The sequence below is a fragment of the Molothrus aeneus genome, chromosome 15 (assembly GCF_037042795.1).
Source record: "Molothrus aeneus isolate 106 chromosome 15, BPBGC_Maene_1.0, whole genome shotgun sequence".
NCBI classification, from domain to species: Eukaryota; Metazoa; Chordata; class Aves; order Passeriformes; family Icteridae; genus Molothrus; species Molothrus aeneus.
In genome coordinates, this window is record NC_089660.1 from 16551979 (window position 1) to 16574117 (window position 22139).

General features: G+C 55.3%; 1 protein-coding gene across 1 annotated transcript in view; it reads left to right on the forward strand.

The window, feature by feature from the left end:
- The window catches only part of LOC136563227 (uncharacterized), a 64567-nt gene extending 46360 nt beyond the window's left edge, over positions 1-18207 (forward strand). Inside the window, exons 7-8 of the mRNA XM_066560465.1 lie at positions 10938-11026; positions 15807-18207. Coding sequence (XP_066416562.1) covers positions 10938-11026; positions 15807-16033 — 316 coding nt within the window. The 3' untranslated portion in view covers positions 16034-18207. The remainder of the gene's footprint in view (positions 1-10937; positions 11027-15806) is intronic.
- The last annotated feature ends 3932 nt before the right edge of the window (positions 18208-22139 follow it).

Genomic DNA, 22139 nt, shown 5'->3' on the forward strand with positions numbered 1-22139 from the left:
GTGGGCAGGCTGGGAGGAGATGGCAGGCAGGAGCCACCCCAGAGACAGCGGCAGGGACTCACAGGGAGGTGGGAACAGTGTGAGAATCCATGGCAACTCCAGGGGAGGGAGGAGCAGAGCGTGTGGAGGAGATGCAGAGTTGCCATTTCACAGCCCCCTTCCATGTGTCTGCTCCAATCCTAAATCCCCCTTTGTTAATGCTTCCCAAAGCTGTTGCTAGCCAGGCTTCCCCTCCCTGGCTGAGCACAGCCAATGGTGATGTTCACTTGGCTTCCCTTGTTTATCAAACAGCACCACAGCTGCCCTGGCTGCCCCCAGCCATCATCCCCCACCACAAACCAGGGGCTTGGGGCTCACATGGAGATGCTGCAGCAACAGAGAGCAGAGAGCCAGGAAGGAAAAGAGGGATTTATTTTTTTTTCATTCTTTGTTTTGTTTTCGTGCAAGAACTTCAAGAGTTGGGCTTGCAGGACTATCAACAGGCTGCCTGTGTGTGCTGGGGCTGGGGAGAGGAATGAAGAAAAGTCCTTTAAGCTCTCAGGGGTGTTCTTGTGGCTCAAAGCATGCAGGTGTTGCCAAGGGGGGGCTTGGGGTGTGTTTTTGGGGTGCATGACAGTCTACCAGGACACTGATCCCACATGTGTGCCTGGGGGGGACATCCCAGAGCAGCTGGGGCCAGAGGGGGAACCATGGACATTCCTGGGCTTACCCAGCTGAAGGACAACCGGCCACAGCTGCAGGCTTTGCCCACATCCTTCCTAAAAATAAATCAAGGCAGACCCAGGAGCCCCAGGGGTGTCTGGGGGTGTTGTAAACACTGAGGAATTTACGCTGGGAGTTTGTGTGGTGTTGTAGTGGATCCAAAAGCAGGTGCTACAAGCACAGGGCACCAGTGGGGCTGTGCAGATAAACACTGATGGATTTGCCTTCTGCTCATTGATGGAAAATGTGGAAATGGGCACAGGCAGAGCTGCTGGACAGGCTGCAGCTTCTCACTGACAGCAGCAAGAGGAGCAGCAGAAGGAAGTGCCCCTGTGGGAAGTTTAGGAAATAATTACAATCCTCACATTGCCATCCCAAACACACCCCAGGGTTAAGCCAGCAGTGGTATTTGCTTTGCCAGGTGTGGTTCCACACATTCTGCAATTCACCCATTCCCATTCTGGGTGAATTATAAAGTTGTAACAGTCTCTGGGCTAAAATTCCAGCTTTTTCTGACTGGGTTGTGTTTGTTTGCCTGTTCAGTGTTGAGTAGTGATTCCTCCACAACTCCTGCAGCATGTGCAGTGTGGAGCTGCTGTCAGCTGCCTCCCCAAGGCATGGGGAAGGTGTGAGTGGAGCCCTGCAGCCTGAAAAAAATCACAGCAGCCTCTGGAATTCTATTTGAGGGCATTGCTTTGAAGGGTTACAGCCCTAATCTAAGTGACAGTGTTCTCCTAAGAGTGAGAGCTGCTGTGTTTAATGTGGGCTGTGACTCTGAGTGCAGGAGGAGCTGTGCCAGTGAAGGAGCTCTGCTCTGAAGGGGATTTCCCCCTGCCAAACAAATCCTTGGGGCTGAACAGCTCAAATCACCCAACTTCTGCCACATCCTGGGGAGCCTGGGAGTGAAGTCTTTTTGGGGAGTATTTGGGGTGGTTGTTTGTGTCCAGTGATGAAGCCCACACCAGTCCCCAGCCTGCTCCTGTGGCTTTTGCTCAGCAAACACCTTGAAGGGAACCACAGAAGCCCAGGAAGGGCCAGACTGTTTTATCTGCCAGGTTTGACCTGGTGGGTTGTGGAACAGAAAAGATTGAAGACAATTGAGAGCTTCATGGCTTGGAGGGGCTGGAGCGTGTCCAGGGCAGGGAACGGAGCTGGGAAGGGGCTGGAGCCCCAGGAGAGGCTGAGGGAGCTGGGCAGGGGCTCAGCCTGGAGCAAAGGAGGCTCAGGGGGCCCTTGTGGCTCTGCACAGCTCCTGCCAGGAGGGCACAGCCGCGGGGGCCGGGCTGTGCTCCAGGGAACAGGGACAGGAGCAGGAAAAGGTCTCAGTTTGCACCAGGGAAGGTTAAGATTGGATATTGGGAAAATTTCTTCTCTGAAAGGGTGGTCAGGAGTAGGAACAGATACCAGGGCAGTGCTGGAGTCTCTGTCCCTGAGGGGATTTGAAAGTTGTGCAGATGCAGCACCTGGGGCCTGGGTTCGTGCTGGAGTTGTCAGTGCTGGGTTCATGGCTGGACCCAATGATCTCAGAGGGCTTTTCCATCCTAGCAATGCTGTGATTTAACTGCTGGGGTTTCCTATCAACCCTACAGACAAAGCACTGCTTTTAAATGACTGTGAGGCTGCTCAGAGCCTGGCTTTGCTCTGAGCACGGGCTGCAGACTTGGGGTGCAAGTTTAGAGTGGATTTGGGTTGCAGGGCAGGCAGGAGCTGTTTTGATGCTGGGACCAGGACTTTTCTCTGGATAACTCCTCTCCCTGCCCCTCTTCCTGCAGAGCTGATGTGATTTTGGGATTGGAAGCTGAAGGTTTTTGTAGAGATGTGTCCTGTCCCACCCCACCTCCCCTTCCACAATCAGGAGACCACAGAGCTGTCCTCTCTGCCACCCGTGAGCACTCCTGCTTGCAGGGGCCACCCTTTTGGCTACAAACAACCCAAATCTCAGCAGATTCAGTATTTGGGCTTCTTTCTACATCACACAGCCCTTTTAAGCTGAGTATTTCCTTCCCTTATGCACCATTCTGGGCCAATAATCCCTTTATCTGCATTTGTCATGGCAAAGTCTGAACCCTCCAGATCCTGCCAAGTGGGACAAAAGTAAAGTCTTTTGTAGAGGAAAGGAAATATCCAGGTGATGGGATGTGGTTCACACTGTGGAGAGCCCCCAGAATATCAGGGGTTTCATCACCAGTTTTATGTATAGAAAAGCTATTTTAGGTGATTTAACAGGTGCTATGTGTATTAGTTTAATTTTTCTCCCTCCATCTGCTTCCTGCACAGCTGAGCACATGCCATGGTGGGCTGCAGAGATGGCTCTGAAAAACAGGGACAGCAACCTTTCCAAAGAATTTCCCAAAATATCCTTCCTGGCATGTCTGGGACATGGATGGTAGCAGGATGGCCTGGGGGAAATAATTACTGGTCTGGGCTCTGTCTCCTTCAGGAGGGTTACAGGAGTTCCAGGGAGAGGGATCGATGCCTTGGCCCCATTTTAGGAACATTTTGGCTTTTGTTCTGCCTTCATCCAGCAGAGCAGCATCCCAGCAGCTCCACAGGTTGGGATGTAGAGGCTCCCCAGCTTTGGGGGGCTGGAAATGCTCCCCCCACTCACAGTTCCTCGCTAACATTATCAGTGGCATCTTTGCAAAGTCATGATCCTAAAGCTGGGCTTCACCCAGGCTCCCTCAGGCCCTGGAGCTGCTGGGATGAGCCAAGGGGCTGGGGAGGAAGGGCCAGCAGGGACAGGGGACAAGGGAATGGTGGCACTTCTGGAGCTGATCCTGCTTTTGGGGCTGGGGAGGGTGGGGGGCTGTGGGATACGGGCGTGGGGAGTGGGACAGAGGGATGCTCGCCCTGAGCTGTGTCCCCACACTTGGGGAGTGTCCCCATGCTCAGGGCAGTGTCCCCAGGCTCAGGGAGCGTCCCCATGCTTGGGGCAGTGTCCCCGGGCACAGGGAATGTCCCCAAGCTCGGGGCTGTGTCCCCAGGCTCAGGGCAGTGTCCCCAGGCTCAGGGAGTGTCCCCAGGCACGGGGCAGTGTCCCCAGGCACAGGGAGTGTCCCCAGGCTTGGGCAGTGTCCCCAGGCTCAGGCAGTGTCCCCAGGCTCAGGGAGTGTCCCCAGGCTCACAGCAGTGTCCCCATGCTTGGGACAGTGTCCCCAGGCTCAGGGAGTGTCCCCAGGCTCAGGGAGTGTCCCCATGCTCAGGGCTGTGTCCCCATGCTCAGGGCAGTGTCCCCAGGCTCGGGGCAGTGTCCCCACACGCCTGGAGCACAGCGGAGGCTCAGCACCGGCTCTGCTCCCTGTCACTTGTCACTTTGCCAGCTGGGGAATGTTCAGGCTGAGATTTTCCTGCCGCTGCTGCCTCCGGCTGGAGCCGCGTGTGGGAGGCAGAGGGGGATGGGGAGGAGGAAGAGAAGCGCAGGGGGATGGGGAGGAAGCTGGGAGAGAGGAAGAGGAGCACAGGGGGATGGGGAGGAAGCTGGGATAGAGGAAAGAAAAGCACAGGGGGATGGGGAGGAAGCTGGGATAGAGGAAGAGAAGCACAGGGGGATGGGGAGGAAGCTGGGAGAGAGGAAGAGAAGCACAGGGGGATGGGGAGGAAGCTGGGATAGAGGAAGAGGAGCGCAGGGGGATGGGGCAGGGGGACAGCCTGCAGCGAGCAGGGTCTCCTCTGGCGTGGGGCTGGAGGAATGGGCTTGGAGGTACCCCTGGCTCTGGGAGCTGCGTGGGGAGGGGAGGGCTGGATGCTGCCCCAGGGGAAGGGGGAGCAGCATCCGGGGCTGGCGTGTAAATGGGAATGAAAGGGGAAGAGGCCGGGAGGAGAAGCAAATCCCAGTCACAGCCCCTGGCCTGGGAATAGCCAGGAGCATGGGCTGGGAGAGGTCCTGGCTGGGAGAGGGCACGGCCATAGGAGCCAGAAAGCCCCAGAAAGAGAGGAGAGAGGATGCTGAGGGTGTCCTGGGAGAATCCCCAGCCTGAGCACTGCCCACAGCCCTGCCCACAGCCCTGCCAGGCACCCCGCAGTGCCCTGGGGCACTGAGCTGCCCTCTCCATCCCCCGGGCTCTGACAGCACTGCTCTGGCACGAATAAACTCTCCCAGTTTGTTGTGGCGCTGCTGTGACTCGTGTTTCCAGCTGCAGAGCAAGGAAAACAATTTTTCAGGAATCCATCGGGCGATTGTGCAAATAAATGTTTGCGAGGCCTTTGGCTGCCATAGTGATGAGCTCCATGGCAACCCCGCAAGGAAATGAATAATTCTGTGCTCGAAATGGAATAATTTTGTGCTGGAAGTGGAAGATAAAAAGGGACCTGATGGCTGAGGGTGCTGCAAATTAGCTGATGAGCAAAGCACCCAAGTGCCCCCCTGGTGTGGGTGCTTGTGGAAGCTCTCGGTAGTGGGGCAGTGCTGGGATGCAGTGGGGCTGTGGCAGGACTGCCAAAAAAGCCTTTTGTCTGTTATTCCATGAAAATGGAAAGCCTTTTGTGTGGTTATTCCATGAAAATGGAAAGCCTTTTGTGTGGTTATTCCATGAAGATGGAAAGCCCTTTGTGTGGTTATTCCCTGGTTTCCATGTAGCCAGGTTTATTGAAGGCAGCCCCAGGTGGTTCAGAGGCTGTGCCTGCCTCTCCTGACACAGCACCTGGCCTGTGCTCCGTGTCCACCACACCCTGAGCCCCTGCAGATGCTGCACCCTGGCTTTGTCTCAAATGTGGCTTTGATTCCTTCTCTCAGTTCTAGCTATGCTGGAAGCATTCCTGAAAATGAAAGCCAGCTCTTTTCTGAGCTTTGAAGTGTGGAGTAGAACTGAACAGAGAAGAAAAAAGGAAAAATCTATCCTATGGGGGATGGGTTTTTAGAAAAACACCCTATTGAATCAACAACATTTGTATTAAAACCAGCCAGCCCCTGGAGTATTTCCATAGGAACCAGCCCTCCCAGTCTGGGCAGGCTCCCTGCAGCAGCATCCCAGGCTGTGGAGGGGTGGTGGCAGTGCCAGGGGGGCTCTGGGTGTGCCCACCCCGGGCAGGGCAGCAGGGCAGGGAGGGCTGCTCATTGTGGAGTCAGTGATTCACAGCTGTGACTCACAGCCCCATCCTATAGCTGTGGAAGGCAGCCAGGTCTGGCCATCAGCTGTGTGCATTCTCCACTGTGAGAAGTTATTTTTGGGTGTTTTTAGATTACAGCCCTTGGGTTTTTTTTCTGTGCCTCTGAATTCTGGATGATTGCGCTGCAAGTAATTGAGACACTTGAATTTCCTGCTTAGAGAAGTGAGTTCAATGCCCTTTTTTGTTTTTTCTTTTTTTTTTTTTTTCTTTTTGCAATGCTAAGGCATTTCTAAAATAGCTTTTCTACGTGGCGTCATGAGGAGCAGGCACACAGCTTTGGGGCTCTTGGTGCAAAATTTGGGAACACTGGCTGCAGTAAGGGTGAAAAAAAGGACATAGGGTGCCAGGTTGAACATGAATCACCAGTGCACCCTTGCTGTGGTGGAGACTGACTGCTTTTACTGCTTTTACTGGTCAGGTTGTAGCCAGCAGGACAAGAAGTTGCTCTCAATTCCCCCGTGGCACCCACAGATCCACACCTGGAGCACCGTGCCCAATTCTGGGCTCCTCACTGCAACAAAAGCAGGGCCACCAAAATGATCTGAGCACTGGAGCCCAGGGCAGGGCGGGAGAGGCTGGGGGAGCTCCTTGTGCCTGGAAGGTGGCACCTAGGAGCACTGCAGCACCCTTAAGGACCCTGCCAACCCACACCATTGCAGGATTCTATGATTTGTGCCCCTCTTCCAGTCTGATTTTGTGATCCCACAGGGAATTAAGGGCAGGTAGGGCTTTGGGTGCCCCTCAAAGTGGAGGGGCTGGTGAGGCTCATGGCAGGAGTTCACCTGCTCATCCCCCAGTGAGACCACAAGGAAGGAGAAGGGTCTGAAGTGCTGCCCATGCTGAGCTGGCTGGTGATGCACAGCCCTCCTTCCTGAGACACTCAGCTCCAAACCAAGAGCTTAGAACAGCTGAGCAAGATCCACAGCTCCTGGTACAGCCACCCCCCTCGGGAGGGTTGGGCTGTGCCACTCAGACCCCTCCCAGCCTGCAGGGACCACCCCGACCCCTCAGGCCTCCCTTTCCAAGCCGTTCCTGGCCAGGTCTGGTGCCCAGGGGTGCCAGCTCTGCTGCCTGTGCCTTCCTGCAGCCCTGGGGCCAAGGGCTGGGGAGCTCAGGGGGTCCTGGTGCAGGTGAATCTCCTGACCTCGGGGTGAGCCTTTCCTTCCTGCATTCCCAGTGCTGTAGGACACAGAGGCTTTGACTGGAGGAATGTCTGTACAGGGGAGCCTGAAGGAGGGGTGCAAGAGGAGGACAGAGTATTTTGGGAAGTGGGAAATGTGATGCTGGCGCTGCCACATCAAAGAAGGAGTTGAACCTGAGCCTTTGATTTCACAGCAGAGTTCAAACCACTGGAATACTACATTAAAAAAAAACCCCAAAATGTATTTGGTATTTATTGCGCTTTCTCTCCCCCCATCTCTGGGTACCACCCACACATCAGGGCAGCTCCCAGAGGCAGGATCAGCGGCTGGGAGGCTCAGGGATGTTTCTGAGCAGCTTTCCTGAAGCCCTGAAAAACCTGGGAGCCTCATCTTGCATCTGGGTGAGGGGCAGGAGCTGCTGGGGTTAACGGGAGCCTGAATGGACTCTGGTTTGCAGTGGAGTTCAGGTTCCCAAGTCCTTTATTGGATCTAGCCCGGGGCTCTATTCCCAGCCAGTTTGTGCCATTAACAGGTCACTGCAGCCCCAGGGCTGTCCCCACCTTGTCCTGGCATGGGGGGGTCTCGGCACACCCACCACGGAGGAATCAATCTGGGAGGGGAGCACGCCTCACTTCTGGTGTTTTCAAACTGTGCCACCACCCCTGGCGTGCAGGAGGGCTGGAAATGGTGCCCGGGATGCCCCGGGATGTGCAGGGATTTCAGGATGCTGCCTGCAGGGTCCTGCCGGGGCAGCCTCTGCTCCATTAGTGCTCATTTGCATCCCCCAAAGATGAACTGGTGTGAGAGCAGGGCCCTGTGCCCGGCTGGGGACGGCTCAGGCACGGGATACAGAAGGGGAGGTGTTGGGGAAGGTGAAACAGGAAAGCCTTAAAAATATGATTGTCTGGTAAAAGATTTTGAGAATATAGAAACTATAAGCGAGATTGAAATGAAAGCAAGCTTTGAGATCCCTCAGTTACTGAACAACTGGAAAACAATGGTGTGGCCAGCTGAAGGTGATCCCCTTTTGATGGAACAACACCCTCTGCCTGCAGACAGCTCCAAGGGTCTGAGCAGACCCTACAGCTTGGCAGAGGGGCCCAAAGAGGAGTTTGTAGGGTTTAAAATGTAACACAGTGTGGTAATGTAGTGATTCTTATAGGCTCTGTGGAAATGCTATAGGATTTGTATATTGTACTAGATTGGTTAGTGAGAATCAGAATATTCAACACAGAAGATTTATTGTATTGTAATGGGAACCTCGCTCTCTTACCCCTTTTACTCTCTTACCCCTTTTACTCTCTCACCCTTTTACTCTCTTACCCTCTCATCCTCTCTCCCCCTCTCTTCTCTCAGGCCTGCTCTGAGCTGTGCCTGGCAGCTCCCAGCAGGGCCCTGCCCCCAGGCCCTTTGCAATAAACTCCAAATTCCATGACCTGGCTGCAGAGATCTCTGCTCTCCATCCATCCCGACCGTGCTACCCCCCAGTGCTCCCACAGGAGGGACGGTCCTGTGGTCCTGGCTCAGGTCCTGCACATCTTTGGATGAGTTGCTTAAGACCAGATTTGGTGCAGAGCACCTGGGAGTGTGTGCACAACATCCTTACAGTCAGATATTGTGTTTCAATGGCAGTTTGAACTTACATTCAGAATTCCAGAATGGTTTGGGTTAGAAAGGACCTCACAGCCCATCTCATGCCACCCCTGCCATGGCAGGGACACCTCCCACCATCCCAGGGTGCTCCAAGCCCCAGTGTCCAGCCTGGCCTTGGACACTGCCAGGGATCCAGGGGCAGCCCCAGCTGCTCTGGGCACCCTGTGCATGGGGCAGGATTTCACAGGGATGCTGAAAGCTCATGAGCATTCAAGGCTTCTCTCCTTGCAGGGCTTTGGTGCAGCTCCAAGGTCACTGTGGCATGAACAACCTTCAAGAACAGTGCCTGTGGGTCCATCCCCATTCCAAAATGCCCATATTGAGCCTGTTCTGTGTGTGAGGGCACAGGTGGAGGGGGCACTCAGGCAGGGGATGCTCAGCAGGGCGTGAGGAGCCCATCTGGTGCCCAGCACTGGCACTGAGCTGGCACCGGCCGTGCCTGCGCTGGCAGGGGCAGCATGCAGGGTACTGAGAGCTCGGGCACAGGGACACCCCAGGGCAGGGCTGGGCAGAGATTCGGGGGCTGAGCAGGGATCTGGGGCTGAACAGGATGCTGAGATCTCAGCAGGGCTTCAGGATCTCAGCAGAGTTGGGGTCTCAGCAGGGATTTGGGGTCTGAGCAGGGTTTTGGGGTCTGAGCAGTCTTGGGGTCTGAACAGGGCATTGGGGTCTGAGCAGGGCATTGGGGTCTGGCAGCTCCTGGGTATAAGGGCTGGGACCACAGGGGTGGAGGAGGCACCTCCATGCCTTGTAGCCTGGTGGTTTGAACACTTTCCTGGGCAATGGGGTAAGGTCCTTTCATGGGAAGGGCTTTCCAACCCCACATCCTCCCCTACCTCACTTCAGGAGAGCTCCCAGGGCAGCCCTCATCCCAAGGGAGCCGGTACACAGCCAAGGGGTAAATCCTGGCATTCCAAGGGGTAAATCCTGGCATTCCAATGGATGGAAGGGCTGTGGGTGGTCAGAGCAGGGACTGGGAGAGGAGACAATGCTGATCTGAGTGGTGGGGTCGTTCAGGGACAGAGCAGAGGGGACCCCAGGAAGCTGGTGAGATGCTGAGGAAGTGTGGGGGCTCTGGAGGGGCTCTGGGAGCACAGCCCTGAGCAGTGAGCAGTGGCTGAGCACAGCTGACACCTGGCAGACATGAAAGCCAGGCTTGTTAGCCTGCACAGAGTGCTGATTGTAGCCTCAGCCACAAAACCTCCTCAGCCAAAGTCTCTCAGCATCCCCTGAGCTCTCCCAGGCTGATCTGTGGTGCTCAGCACCCCCAGCAGCCAAGGAGAGCCAAGGCAGATGCTCGGATGCTCCCTGCTCTCCTCTCCCTGCTGCTCCAGCCTCCCCAGCACTGAGCTTGGCCTCTGTTCAGAGCAGGTTCTGTGGTGCCAGGCAGCTGCTCTGTGATGACCCAAATTCCCACCACACTGTGGGGTTTTCTCACCCTCCATCACATGAATGGAGTTGTAACCTGAAAGAGCTTGAGAGGTGTCACGGACATCTTTTATGGAAAATCCTTTCTTCAGGATTTTTCCTTCTGAGAAGCTGAGAGGCCTCAGGAACAAAATGTAACCAATGGTTATCTGCTGCTGTGGAATGCAACAGGTGCATCTGGGATTGGCACATGTTGGATATTTCTAATTAATGGCCAATCACAGTCAGCTGGCTCGGACAGAGAGCTGAGCCACAAACCTTTGTTATTCATTCCTTCTTATTCTATTCTTAGCCAGCCTTCTGATGAAATCCTTTCTTCTATTCTTTTAGAATAGTTTTAATGTAATATATATCATAAAAGAATAAATCAAGCCTTCTGAAACATGGAGTCAGATCCTCATCTCTTCCCTCAGCCAAAAACCCCTGTGAACACGGTCACAGAGAGGTGCATCCACTCACAGCCTGCAGAAGGGCAGAGCACCTGGGCAAACAGGGGTGGATATGCACCTATGGGGCTCTGGGACTGCAGTTTTTGTGATATGACACTGTAATTTTGGCAATGGATGACATTATATCCCATGGCAGGGGGTTGGAAATAGATCATCTTCATGTTTCTGACCCAACCATTCTGTGATTCCACATTGGGGGGGTTTGGAGGAGATGAGATGCTTGGCTGTGGCCTCTGAAGGCAGCAGGAGTTAGGAAGGTGTTGCTGGATGCACCATGGAGTCCCCAAGTGCTTTTGGTGGTTATTCTTCAAGAGCCTGGTGAGGGATGGACACTCTGAAAGTGGGCCCTGGATGGACCCTGAGTGCTGTTTATGGGAGGATTTAAAGCCTGCACTGGTCCAGCCCACTCCTCCTGACTGAACTGGAGTAACTTGCTGTTTGTTTTCTTTTCCCACAGCTCCCAGAATGGAGAGGAAGCTGGAGCCTGGCCCAACAACCAGTTTGACACAGAGATGCTCCAAGCCATGATCCTGGCTTCAGCCAATGGTTGGTGTCCATCACTCCTGGGAAAACCCTGACTCCTGCTCTGGGGGGCACCTGGGGTCATGCTGATAGAGGAGATGCCGTGGGACTGATTTATCTGGGTTAGCCTGCAAAGGTTCTGCTGCAACAGATCCCAAAGCTGGTGGAAAAGCACTGATATCCCTGCAGAGAGAGGGGTCAGGAGGGATCCAGGGGGAAAAGCACTGATATCCCTGCAGAGAGAGGGGTCAGGAGGGATCCAGGGGGAAAAGCACTGATATCCCTGCAGAGAGAGGGGTCAGGAGGGATCCAGGCAGAGGAGACACCTTGTTCCTGTACACAGGGACACTTCTTCCACCCAAACTTTGTTTGCTTTGTACTGAAACAACACCACCTGGCTGTGCTGGGGTTGTGTTACATGGAAGAACCAGTCTGGAGATGATGTTTTATGGACTGCTTGGTTCCAGAAAGTCACAGTAAATGAAACTTGCTGTGAGGTGAGGAGGAGGGAAGGCTGGAAGTTTGTGTGTGGCTGGACCAAGGGAAACAGGGAGTGCCTGACTCAGTATTCCCAACAAACCTTGTGTGCAGAGGAGCTCCCTGAGCCCCTCTGCTCAGCCATGGGCTCACCAAGGTTTCCTCCCCTGGCTGCTGCTGCTGCCTCCTTGCAGTTGTATTCACAGGAGGGTTTGGGGTCGTTTGGGGCTGGTTTGTTCTGGTTTATGGCTGTGCAGAAGCCTTGGGCAGGGAGGGATGTTCCCACGCGGCCACAGCCTCCATGGCTTTGTGTGAAACCAGGACAATTATCATTCTGTGCAGCACTATGGATAAAGAGCCTGCTTTTCATAGAGCCTTTATTTATAAATACCTTCAAGTCTTTCCCCCCCCCTTGATTTAAAAATAGAAGCACAGCCATAAAACCCTGTGCAAAATGCTTAGGATGTTTCCTTTGAGCTGTTGGGAGGGAAGGAATCTGAGGGAGGAGGGATGGCTTTGGTGTTGCTTTCTTGGAAAGCTGCTGCAGCTGAGCTTTGCTGCTCTGCAGACACCAGGAGACAGCTGCCGTGGCTGGGGAGGGGGACAAGGTCTGGGGCAAGGCAGTTGTTTACACTCCAGAGAAAGGAACAATGTGAAAATGTGTCTTTGCTCTGAAAAACGACCATGGAAAAACAGCCCTTGGGCTTGCATGTGGTTATCATCACCCAGTGGCTCCAGATCCGGTTTCCTTGCTGGTAAATAAAGCTGTTTTTCTGGCTGCTGCTCCAGCAATCCCCAGGATCAGAGCTAAGCGGGTCCCTTCCAGGTTAAGCACCGACTTTGATGGAGCCCCGGGCCCATTTGCAGCAAATCTCCCCAATCCACTGTCCCAGCCTGTCCCACACGGCTCGGGTCCACTGATGGAAATCAAATCCCTCCTGCAGATAATGGCTGTGCCTCATCCATCCTGCTCGGGCCCTTTCTGTGCTGGATGTGTGCATGGGCACCCAGCAGCAGTTTTCCCTCCAGCACAGCGTTTTCGTGTCACCCTTGCTCTCTGTCCCCTTTCTGCTCTCTCTTTAAGCCAATAGTGTTGATTGGAGCAGGCTTTGATTAGGGGCAGCGCTAATTGCCCATTAAGCTTTGTGCTATCCATCCCTGGGTGTGATTTCCTGGCCATTTAAATAATCCTTATGTTTCACTGTCACCCACTGAGCTCAGTTTGAGCTCCGGGGTGACACGTGGGTCACAGCGATGCCTTGGATGCGTCCTCACCCTGGCCCAGGTGTTTTCCTTGGCTTCAGCAGGGGGGCATTGCTGGCCTGCCAGGCCAGGCCTGCACCATCCAGTCCTTTGAGGATTAAATCCCTTCCCCAATGGTTAAATTGCCATCACAGAGTATCTGGGGTCCTGATTTTCCCCCCAGGGCTGTGACCTTGCTGTCTTGCAGACAGGGTTCTGTCTCTCTCCTTCCTCTGGACCTTCCTGCCTTGCAGCCGGGAACAGAATGAAAAAACAGTGTTTGGAGTGATCTGAATGGGCAGAGGCAGCTGCTGGGACAGCCCAGGGAGCACAGATGCTCCAGGACCCCAGACTCTCAAGGACAGACATCCTGTCCTTAAAATACTCTGGCTCCAGGGAGAATTTAGAGAGGTGCCATGGGATGGTGGGAGAGCAGAAAGGGGAGGTCCTTGTGCCCCCAGGCAGGGGCAGACACCCTATATTGGGTGCCCTGAAAGCCCCACCAGCAGCTGCAGCAACACCTGCTCCGGGGCTGCCCCGGGGGCGATGGAGCCACTCCTGGTTATTTTTGCCAGAGCCCAAATTCTTGTTTTCCTCCTCAGGACCGTTTGGGATAATGACAGGCTGCTGGTAGAGGCTGAGCATGACCTTTCCAGCAACAAGAGCTCAAGTGCTTTGCTTGGCAAGAGCACCTCGGTGCCCATTTAGAACCTTCCATTGTTCCTGTTCTCTCTTCTTTTCAGCCTTAATGTCAGGGTTACCTAGAAACAGCCGGTCGTCCTTACCCGGGACCCATGGCAGGCTGGGAACTTCACCAGTGCCTTTTTCTCCCTGCTGGAAGCTGTGTTGAGACTGCAAATTAATTCATGGGGACTTGGGTGGTGCTGGCACCCCCAGCCCTTCACTGCTCAGAGCGCTGGGGTGGCCCCGGAGGGACACAGGGCAGGAATCCCCAGGGAGGAGAAGGTGCTCGAGTGCACCCAGCCTCTGGCTGGGCTGGCTCCAGCTGGGACAGCCAAGAAAAAACAATTCTTCCATGGCTGGAGGCTGTAGTCTGTCAGAGTTGAGATGGAGACGATGCAAAGCAACACACTCCATTTTCAGAAGGCTTCAGACCTGTTTTTATTCTAGCCTGCATGCTTTTTCTTTTTATACATTCTTACAAAACTCCTAAGTTTGCACTTAACTCATTGGTCACAAGAGACAGACAAAGTGCTCACTGGAACAGGCAGTTGCAGGTTTCTCTTATTTCTCCTTCCTTCTTTCTTGGTTTCTGTGACAATGACCTTGGTAGGAAATTCTTTCAGGGGTAAACATGGATCCTCTTGTCAAACTTCTCTCTGGGTCACAGAAGTTGTTGTAAAACCTCTTCACAGCAGTCCACCTGTGAGATGGTCCCTGCACATCTCCAGTTATCCCACCCCATGGGGGTCATTTCTAACACCTCCATGGGTGGGGCTTGAGGTGGTTGCTAATGAAATATTGTGCTGCTAAGGCGAGGGAGGATTAGCAATAAATGTCACTAATTACAGACACATCTCCCCAGCACAATGTCCTGCAAGCCCTGTAGGGTCTGGAACCCATTTCATGGGGACTGTGGAAGAATTCTGCTGTGGGGAATGCTTCCAGAGCAGGAAGTGAAAGGCATTTCCCTGTTTGCACCCCACAGCCTTGCCCCAGTGCACAATATCCCTCTTGTTTTCAGCCTCGCTGTGTTTTTCCAACAGAGCAGCTGCAGCTTCTCAAACTGCAGTTGCTTCATCCTTCCGACCCCTGCAAAGGGAATGTGTACACAGCCATATTTCAGGGATGGTGGGATGTGCTCCAGCTTTTTGTCCAGCTTTTTGTCCAGCTTTCTGGCTGGCTCAGCCACCTCCATCTGCTTAGGGGAAAGCAGAGGCAGCACAGAGCTGGTCTGGAGTGAGGAGAAACGCAAGGGGACCCAGCCCACCACCTCTGCTCGTTGTTTTTCTTGTTCTCACAATCCCTCTGCCTCTGGAAGGAGGGAGCAGCACCCCTGGGCTCTGCCTTGGACCCTTTGGGTGCCCTGGCTGGGTGTCCCCATCCTTCAGGAGAGCTTGGCCCCAGCCATGAGCACGAGGCAGTCAAAGGCTGAGATGGGAGCCACAGTCTCAGACAAAGGCTGAATTTCAGCAAAGCGTTTCAGAAGGATCCCACCCTGAGCCGTGCACAGGCAGCTGCACTGGAGCAGATCGTGCAGCAGCTCATGGCAACAGCATCGCTCATTCCTGCCATCCCCCCGTGCTCCTTCTCCCCCTGCCCCCGTGCATCCCCCGTCTCCATCTGGTCTCCAGCATCCCGGGGGGCCCTGTGCCCCTCCCCACTGCTCGCTCCGTGCTGGAGCTTTGCATAGCGACAGGAATGAACTCGCCTTCCCCTCCCCCTGCTCCCCGATCTGGACCATCAGACACGCTCTGGCATTGATTTCCTCCGTGCTCGGCTTCCTAGAGCCATTTTGTGGTATTGCAGGGGAGGGGTTTTCTCTTTCTCCTCTCCCGTGTCCTGCTCCCTGAATAAACCTGTGTGCAGAAAAATACCTCGGGCAGGGTTTTAAATGCGGCGGAAAAATAAATAAATATTGGATTTCCTTTAATGCATCACTAATGGTGTGACTGCACAATATGTTCGTAATGGGCAGTTTCAGGGGGGTTCTGTGCCAGGCTGCCCCGTGGAGAGCTGCGGGGTGATGTTGCTTTGGGTTTGACACCCTGTGGGGCTGCTGAGGTTTGGGCTGGGGGTTCTGTGCCAGGCTGCTCTGTGGGGAGCTGAAAGGTGATGTCGCTTTGGGTTTGACACCCCGTGGGCCTGTTGGGGTTTGGGGTGGGGGTCTGTGCCAGGCTGCTCTGTGGGGATCTGAAAGGTGATGTTGCTTTGGGTTTGACACCCTGTGGGGCTGTTGGGGTTTGGGTTGGGGGTCTGTGCCAGGCTGCCCCGTGGGGAGCTGAAAGGTGATGTTGCTTTGGGTTTGACACCCTGTGGGCCTGTTGGGGTTTGGGTTGGGGGTCTCCAGCTGCCTTTAACATCCCGCCCTTGTCTTTCCCCCCTTGCCCGGCGTTCCCTACAGAAGCTGCTGACGGTAACTCGACCCTGGGCGGCGGCAATGGCACGATGGGGCTGAGCGCCCGCTACGGCCCGCAGTTCACCCTGCAGCACGTCCCCGACTACCGGCAGAACGTGTACATCCCGGGCAGCAACGCCACCCTCACCAACGCCGCCGGCAAGCGCGACGCCAAGAACGCCGCCCCCGCCGGAGGCAACAAGAAGAAATCCGGGAAGAAGGAGAAGAAGTAGTGAAGAAGAAAAAGGAGACCTTAGAGCTACAGGGCAGCTGGCTCCAGCACTCCCCCAAAACCACAGCCCAGGCCGGAGGACGAATGTGAATTTTTTTTGTGGTGCAAAAGTAGGAAATGCTGCGAATGTATCTCGTCATCATCAGGGCTGAGAGCAGGGGCTCGCTGCTCTCAGGTCTCATGATGAAAACCAATCCGGAATCTAAACCCAACACAAACAAGTGCCCTGTGAATAATGTTTTATACAATCCCTCGGGTATTAGAATATGCAAGGGCGGAAGGTCTTTTGCCATGTCTTTGGATCCAATTTGCTCCCAGGTAGTCCAAGAAAGGCACAAGGCTTGTGCTCGGCTTTGCCCAGTGTAAATAATTTTAATGTGGATCTTTTAATTTATAGCCCTTCAGCTATTTTTTGGAAAGGAAAAAGAAGTTCTTAGCTTAGAGCCCACGCTCCAGTTCTTTGCTGTTAAATTTTCCATTTGTAAAATTCACCCCCAGTCAATGAATAGTGATGGCTTTTGGAATTTGGAAGTTGGTAGGGAGTGCTTCAGTTCCTGCTTACCTGTCATCTGAAAAAAAAAAAAAAAAGTGTTTATATTGCATGAGTCAAAGGGAATATGGCAAAGCTGCATCCTAAGCATTTTTTTAATTTTTTTTTTTTTTTAAAGTGTAACCACTAATGGCCTGAAATATGATAAGGAAAAAGCCCTCCAGCTGTGTGAGAGTCAGGGAATTCATGAGGAGCATGCCGAGGTGTGCGGCAGCTGCCCCGGCGGTTCTAGGGGTCTCCGAAGAGCAGACACATCTCAAACCTTCTTTGCAGTAAATATTTATATGTACAGTCGATGTTCTTATGGAATTAAGGCTAAGAGAGCCTCGCTCCCCCGCGGCCAGGCCTGGCCAGGTCCCCCAGGGACACGGGGACGAGGTTTCACTGTCTGCACACGGTGTCTGCATGCACGTCCCTCTCCTCACACCTGCACTAGCGCCGTAGCTCCACGGACCCGCACAGTCCTCGCATGCCCACGTGGTGTGAACGCGCCGGCAGCCGCCCGGGCTGCCCTGGGGAAGGGGTGGGAGGGGGTGGGATGGCTCAGGCGGGGTGGGGAAACTCAGTATTGCTTCTAGTTCGGGCCCCAAAGGTTCTTTGGGGTGGTCGGGCGGTTCTTGGGGTCTCGCCCAAAGGGTGGGATCCGCAGAGCTGCCGGTGCATGGCTTTGGTGCAGAGTTGGTGGCTGAGTAAGTGATGGTTGTTTCGGTGGTGTTTGGGGACCAGATCCAGACAAGGGACCCAAGAGCAGGGGGTGACGCTGCAAAATGGGGGGCAGTGACTGGGGAGTGGCACGCGGGGCCAGCCCAGAGGAGGAGGTGATGCTCCCGCTGGCTTTGGGCTTCGTATCCTGCAAGGAGAATGGAAGGATGGGGATTAGAGTTTCTCCATGTGCCCATCACCAAAGCACCAGGCCAGCTTCCCGTAGCAAAGCAGCTCTGAGCCCCCGGGAGAGGCAGATGGGGGCTTTGTGTAGCCAGAGCCAGGGGAGGAGCTGTGGGGTGGCCCGGAAGGGGCCACACCGAGTTTCCCAGGGGGGTTGGTGTTGTTTTTTTCCTTTTTTAATCACTAACACGTAACTCACCCAAGCAGACCCAGCCCTTTCAGCCAGGCTCTCCCCACCCCTGCCCCCTCCCCAAACCAGGGCAGCAGGAGCATCCTCCATGTTCCATCCAGATCCAGCCTCCTCCGGCGCTGGCTGCACTGGGAGCGGTTCCCACCCTGTCCCCTGCAGCTGCCACCTGCCCCCCTCTAGAAATGCTGTAGCTGAATCGTAGTCTTTATATTTTCTTTTTAATCTGCAATCTGAGGTAGCGTAGTGAGTGTCGTGTATTTAGTGGCGTGTTATTTTTAATTGCAGTAACTAACTTGTGGACATCAGTATTTTCAATTTTCTCTGTATCTTCTTTCCATGTGGTCTGTGCTCCGAGTGTGTGTGAAATGAAACACGTTTGCCCTTTCAATGTGTCTAATATTGAATTATACTTATATATTATATATATGCTTATATCCTTCTTATACCCATATAGACCAATGTCGATGTGTTACACGCAAGTTTTATACTCTAATATTTATATTGCTTTTTTTCTTTGGGAAAAAAAAATAATAAAATGGTTTCTTCTGAATGAATGGTGTTTATTCTGGTGGGAAAAGGGAGGCACGGGTGGGGTCTGGCTGACAGGGGGTGGTTCAGCCCCTGCCTGGCTCCAGCAGTGGGGATGCTCTAGGGGCACCCGCAGTCTTGTGTCCCCAGGCCTGCTCTGGTGGCACCCCCATTGTCTGGTCACCCAGGCCTTTGAGTGGAGGGTGACCTGGCTGTGGATCATGACTGAGGACATGATGGGGTTGGTAGCTGCAGCTCCCAGAGGTTCCAGCTGCCCCTCTCCATCACTGCAGGGATCTGGTCACTGTTGCCCAGTCCTGGAGGATCTGGAGAACCAGACCCAGCTGGAATTCCATCACCCTTCCCCATCACCAGCAGGAATCCACTCTCCTTTCTCCAGCCCTGGTCTGATTTGCTTTTCCCCCCTCTCTGCCCTTGGGGACAGTGGGTGGGAGGGCACTCAGATATTGTCACTGGAGCTCCCTGGCCAAGACAATCCTCCCACCCTCCCCCTCCAGGGGTCCAACACAGGCTCAGGCAAAACATCCCGTGGCTCAGGATGTCGCAACCCTGGAGGAAAAAATAAGCTGCTGCTGGCCAGATGTGAGGGGGAGGGTGGAGGAGGCGGGGGCAGAGCAGTCCCAGGAGACAGACAGACAGACAGACAGAGCCCGGGATTGGGGGTTGGGGCTGCTTCCCTCTGTTAGCAGAGCACAGGAGGTGTGCAGGGTGTATTCCCCGTTCCTGGATCCCATCCATCCCCACCCAGTGTCTCTGTCCAGGTGCAGCTCTGTGCCCTCCATGCTCTGCCCCCCAAACCTCCCCAGTTCTGCCCTTTCCCACAGCGAGCACCCCCTGAGCCCCCCTGGCAGACTGACAGACACTCCCCAAATCCCCCAGTGCCCCATGGAGACACCAAACCCCCCTCCAGCTGCACACAGACCCCTGAGAATCTCCATGCATCTCTCAGAGGGACATCCCTCACCCCAAATTCCCTTGCACCCCGCAGACCCAGCTCTCCTGCCTCCCCTGTGCCCACGGGGACAGCCCTGGTCACACACACACATGAGGGGTGGCCTCCTTTGGGACAGGTGGTCCCAGACCACAGGGGAGGCGGTGGGAGTCAGGGCAGTGCCAGGGCAGGGATTTGCTGCTCTGGGGCCCCTGTGTCACCGTGTCCTCTGTCCCCAGCCCCGAGCTGCTGTCCCTCCCATGCTGGGTCACCTGGGCTGCATCAGGGACAGCTCCAGGGGGATCAATCCCATCGACCTGCAGCTAATGGCGAGCAGGGCTGAGCACTCCCAGGTGCCACCCACGGGCTGTCCCCAACACCTGTCACAGCTGGGTGGCTTCATCCCAGGGCACCGGGTACCACTGCCCGCTTGGCTGGTGATGCCACCGGGTGTCTGAGGGCTGGTGGCGAAGGAACCGGGGATGGTCACACGAGTGGGTCCCCAGGGGGGTGACAGCCACCACTGGCAGGGAACAAAGAGGCTTTGCAGAGCTTCAGGGCTGGGTTTGGCTTGAGGAGGCTCCCGGTGCCCCGAGCCCCGCGGGGTCCCCGTGTCCCAGCTGCGGGTGTTGATGTGAGGCACCTCGAGTTCCATTTCATTTCCCTTCTCTCTCGCTGAAATCACCGCAGGGCACGGCGAGAGCCAGGAAGGGGAAGCCGCGAACACAGACCTGGCCAATTAGCGCTGATGAAGGAAAGTCGGTCAGCCGCGCTAATTAGCGGGGACAGGCGGGAGCGGGAACGTGCTCAGAGCAGCGTGGGGAGCTGCGGGAATTCCCGAGCTCGGGGGTGACACGGGGGAGACAACGGGAACAGAGCTGGAGTCACGGTCATGACAAAAGGGACACAAAGAGAGAAGCAGGACAGGGCCCCCGGAGGCGGGGGGTGATTAGTGATTAGTGATTAAAAAAGAAAATAATAGAGCCAAGCCAGTTTTCCATTGGATGTGAGGGACATGGCGGGGGTGGTGGCATTGCTGGGACGTGGTGGGGATGCTGGCATTGCTGGGACATGGCAGGGATGCTGGCATTGCTGGGACATGGTGGGGATGGTGGCATTGCTGGGACATCGTGGGGATGCTGGCATTGCTGGGACACGGCGGGGATGCTGGCATTGCTCCCGGGAAGGAGCTCCTGGCTGCGGGAGGTGTTTCACTGCAGCCCTGCTGGGGACCGAGGGGCTCTGCTGGGCTGGGGCTGGGGGTCCCAGCCCCTGTGCCCGCTGCTGGCTGTGGGGGTGAGGGGCTGTGTGGGGTGAGAGCAAACTCTGAGGTGCCCAGCCAGCTCCAGATGGGGTCCTGTGCCTGGCCAGGGTGTCCATGCTGGGTTCTCTGAGTATCCTTCCACTGCCAGGAGGGGCTCAGATCTTCCTCCACCCTGGTGAAGGCACCCCCATCTTCCTTCCAGCCCTCCTGCTACTGCTTCTCCTCCTTCTCCATCTCCTTTCCCCACCACTGGGATTAGCTCAGCACTCTCCCTCCCCTCCCAGGGACAGCCCTGGTGTGGGACCAGGGAGCCTCCACACCCCGCAGGCAGCAGGGCTGGAAGCTCTCGGTGGTGCAGGAGCAGGTCACACAGTGCTGGAGCCCCCTTTGTTCCCCCTCTGGGGATTGTCCCCAGCTCACTCCCTGCTCCTGGCAGAGCTGGAGCATCCAGGTGCCACAGGTAGTGCTGGTCCCATGTCACCAACCAGTGGAGCCCTTGTTTGCAGCAGTTTTGTTTTGTTTTGTGGGTTTTTTCCAGCTGACCTTGAAACCGAAAGACAACAGAAAATTAAAATTAAAAAAAAAAAAAAAAGAAAATAATAGAGCCAAGCCAGTTTTCCATTGGATGTGAGCTGAGCTGACCTGTCACTGGGCCCCAGGGAGGGCTGGGTGGGGAGCTGGAATCTCCATCAGGCTGTGGTCATGGGCTGAGTCCCATCAGCAGCTCCTCCAGTCATGACTTCACCCAGCAAAGCAGGGGGTGGAAATCACCCAAAAAGCTGAGTTTTCATGCAGGTCTCCCTCACCCCTTCCTTTGGGGTCCCAAAAGGCACTGGGGAGGTCACCCTGGGTGTGACACAGACACTGGGAGCTGGAGGCTGCTCAGAGCAGAAGACACCCCTGGAGCTGCTGGCAGCAGGGGCTTCTCCTGCCATAAACACCTCAGAAGGGAGGGCAGCCAATGCCATCCAAAAGCACTTGGAAATCCAAGTATTTGGGATAAAAAACGTCCAGAAGGGATCCACGGGGGCAGTGGGTGCAAAAGGCCGGGTGAGGAGAGGGGATATCCATAGCAGGGGATGTGGTGGGAAATGCCCCCCAGCCCCCCTGCCCATGACTGCCCTGGGGTTTTATTGCCCCTGACACAGCCGGCTCCTCTCACACCTCACATTCCCCCCGAGGGGGAAGCGAGAGGTGTTTCACCATCCTCCACATCCCTTTCTGCTTCCTAAATTCACTTCCTGCCGCTGGGATTTATTATTATTTTTAACAATAATAAAGCGTGCGTAGATGGAATAAAATTTTCCTTTTGCTGACTGAGACCTCGTGACCGCGGGGAAGGAGAGGGGGGAGGGAGGGCCCTGCTGGCCCTTGGCCGCCCCCTTTGGGACTCGGGGCTGCCAAAGGCTCATCCATCACGGCAAGGGGCAGGAGCAGCCCTCGGCCGCTCTCCGGGGAAAATGGGATGTGGTGGGATTTTGCCCTTTTGCAGCCCGTGTGACCTGCTGGTGGCCTCCCCGTGAGCTGCTGCGAGAACACTCTGTCTGTCTGTCTGTCCTCCCTGTGGGACAGAGCCCTTGTCCCAGCCGTGCTGGTGGCCGGGTGCCCGAGGAGATCAGTGCTAGGGAAGCAGCCAGAGCCTGAGGTCATGGGGCTGGGAGAGAGGAGGGCAGGAGAGCAGTGCCAGGAGGGATGAGGGCAAAGCAGACAAGGATTCTGGGCACGGCTGTTAGGGCAC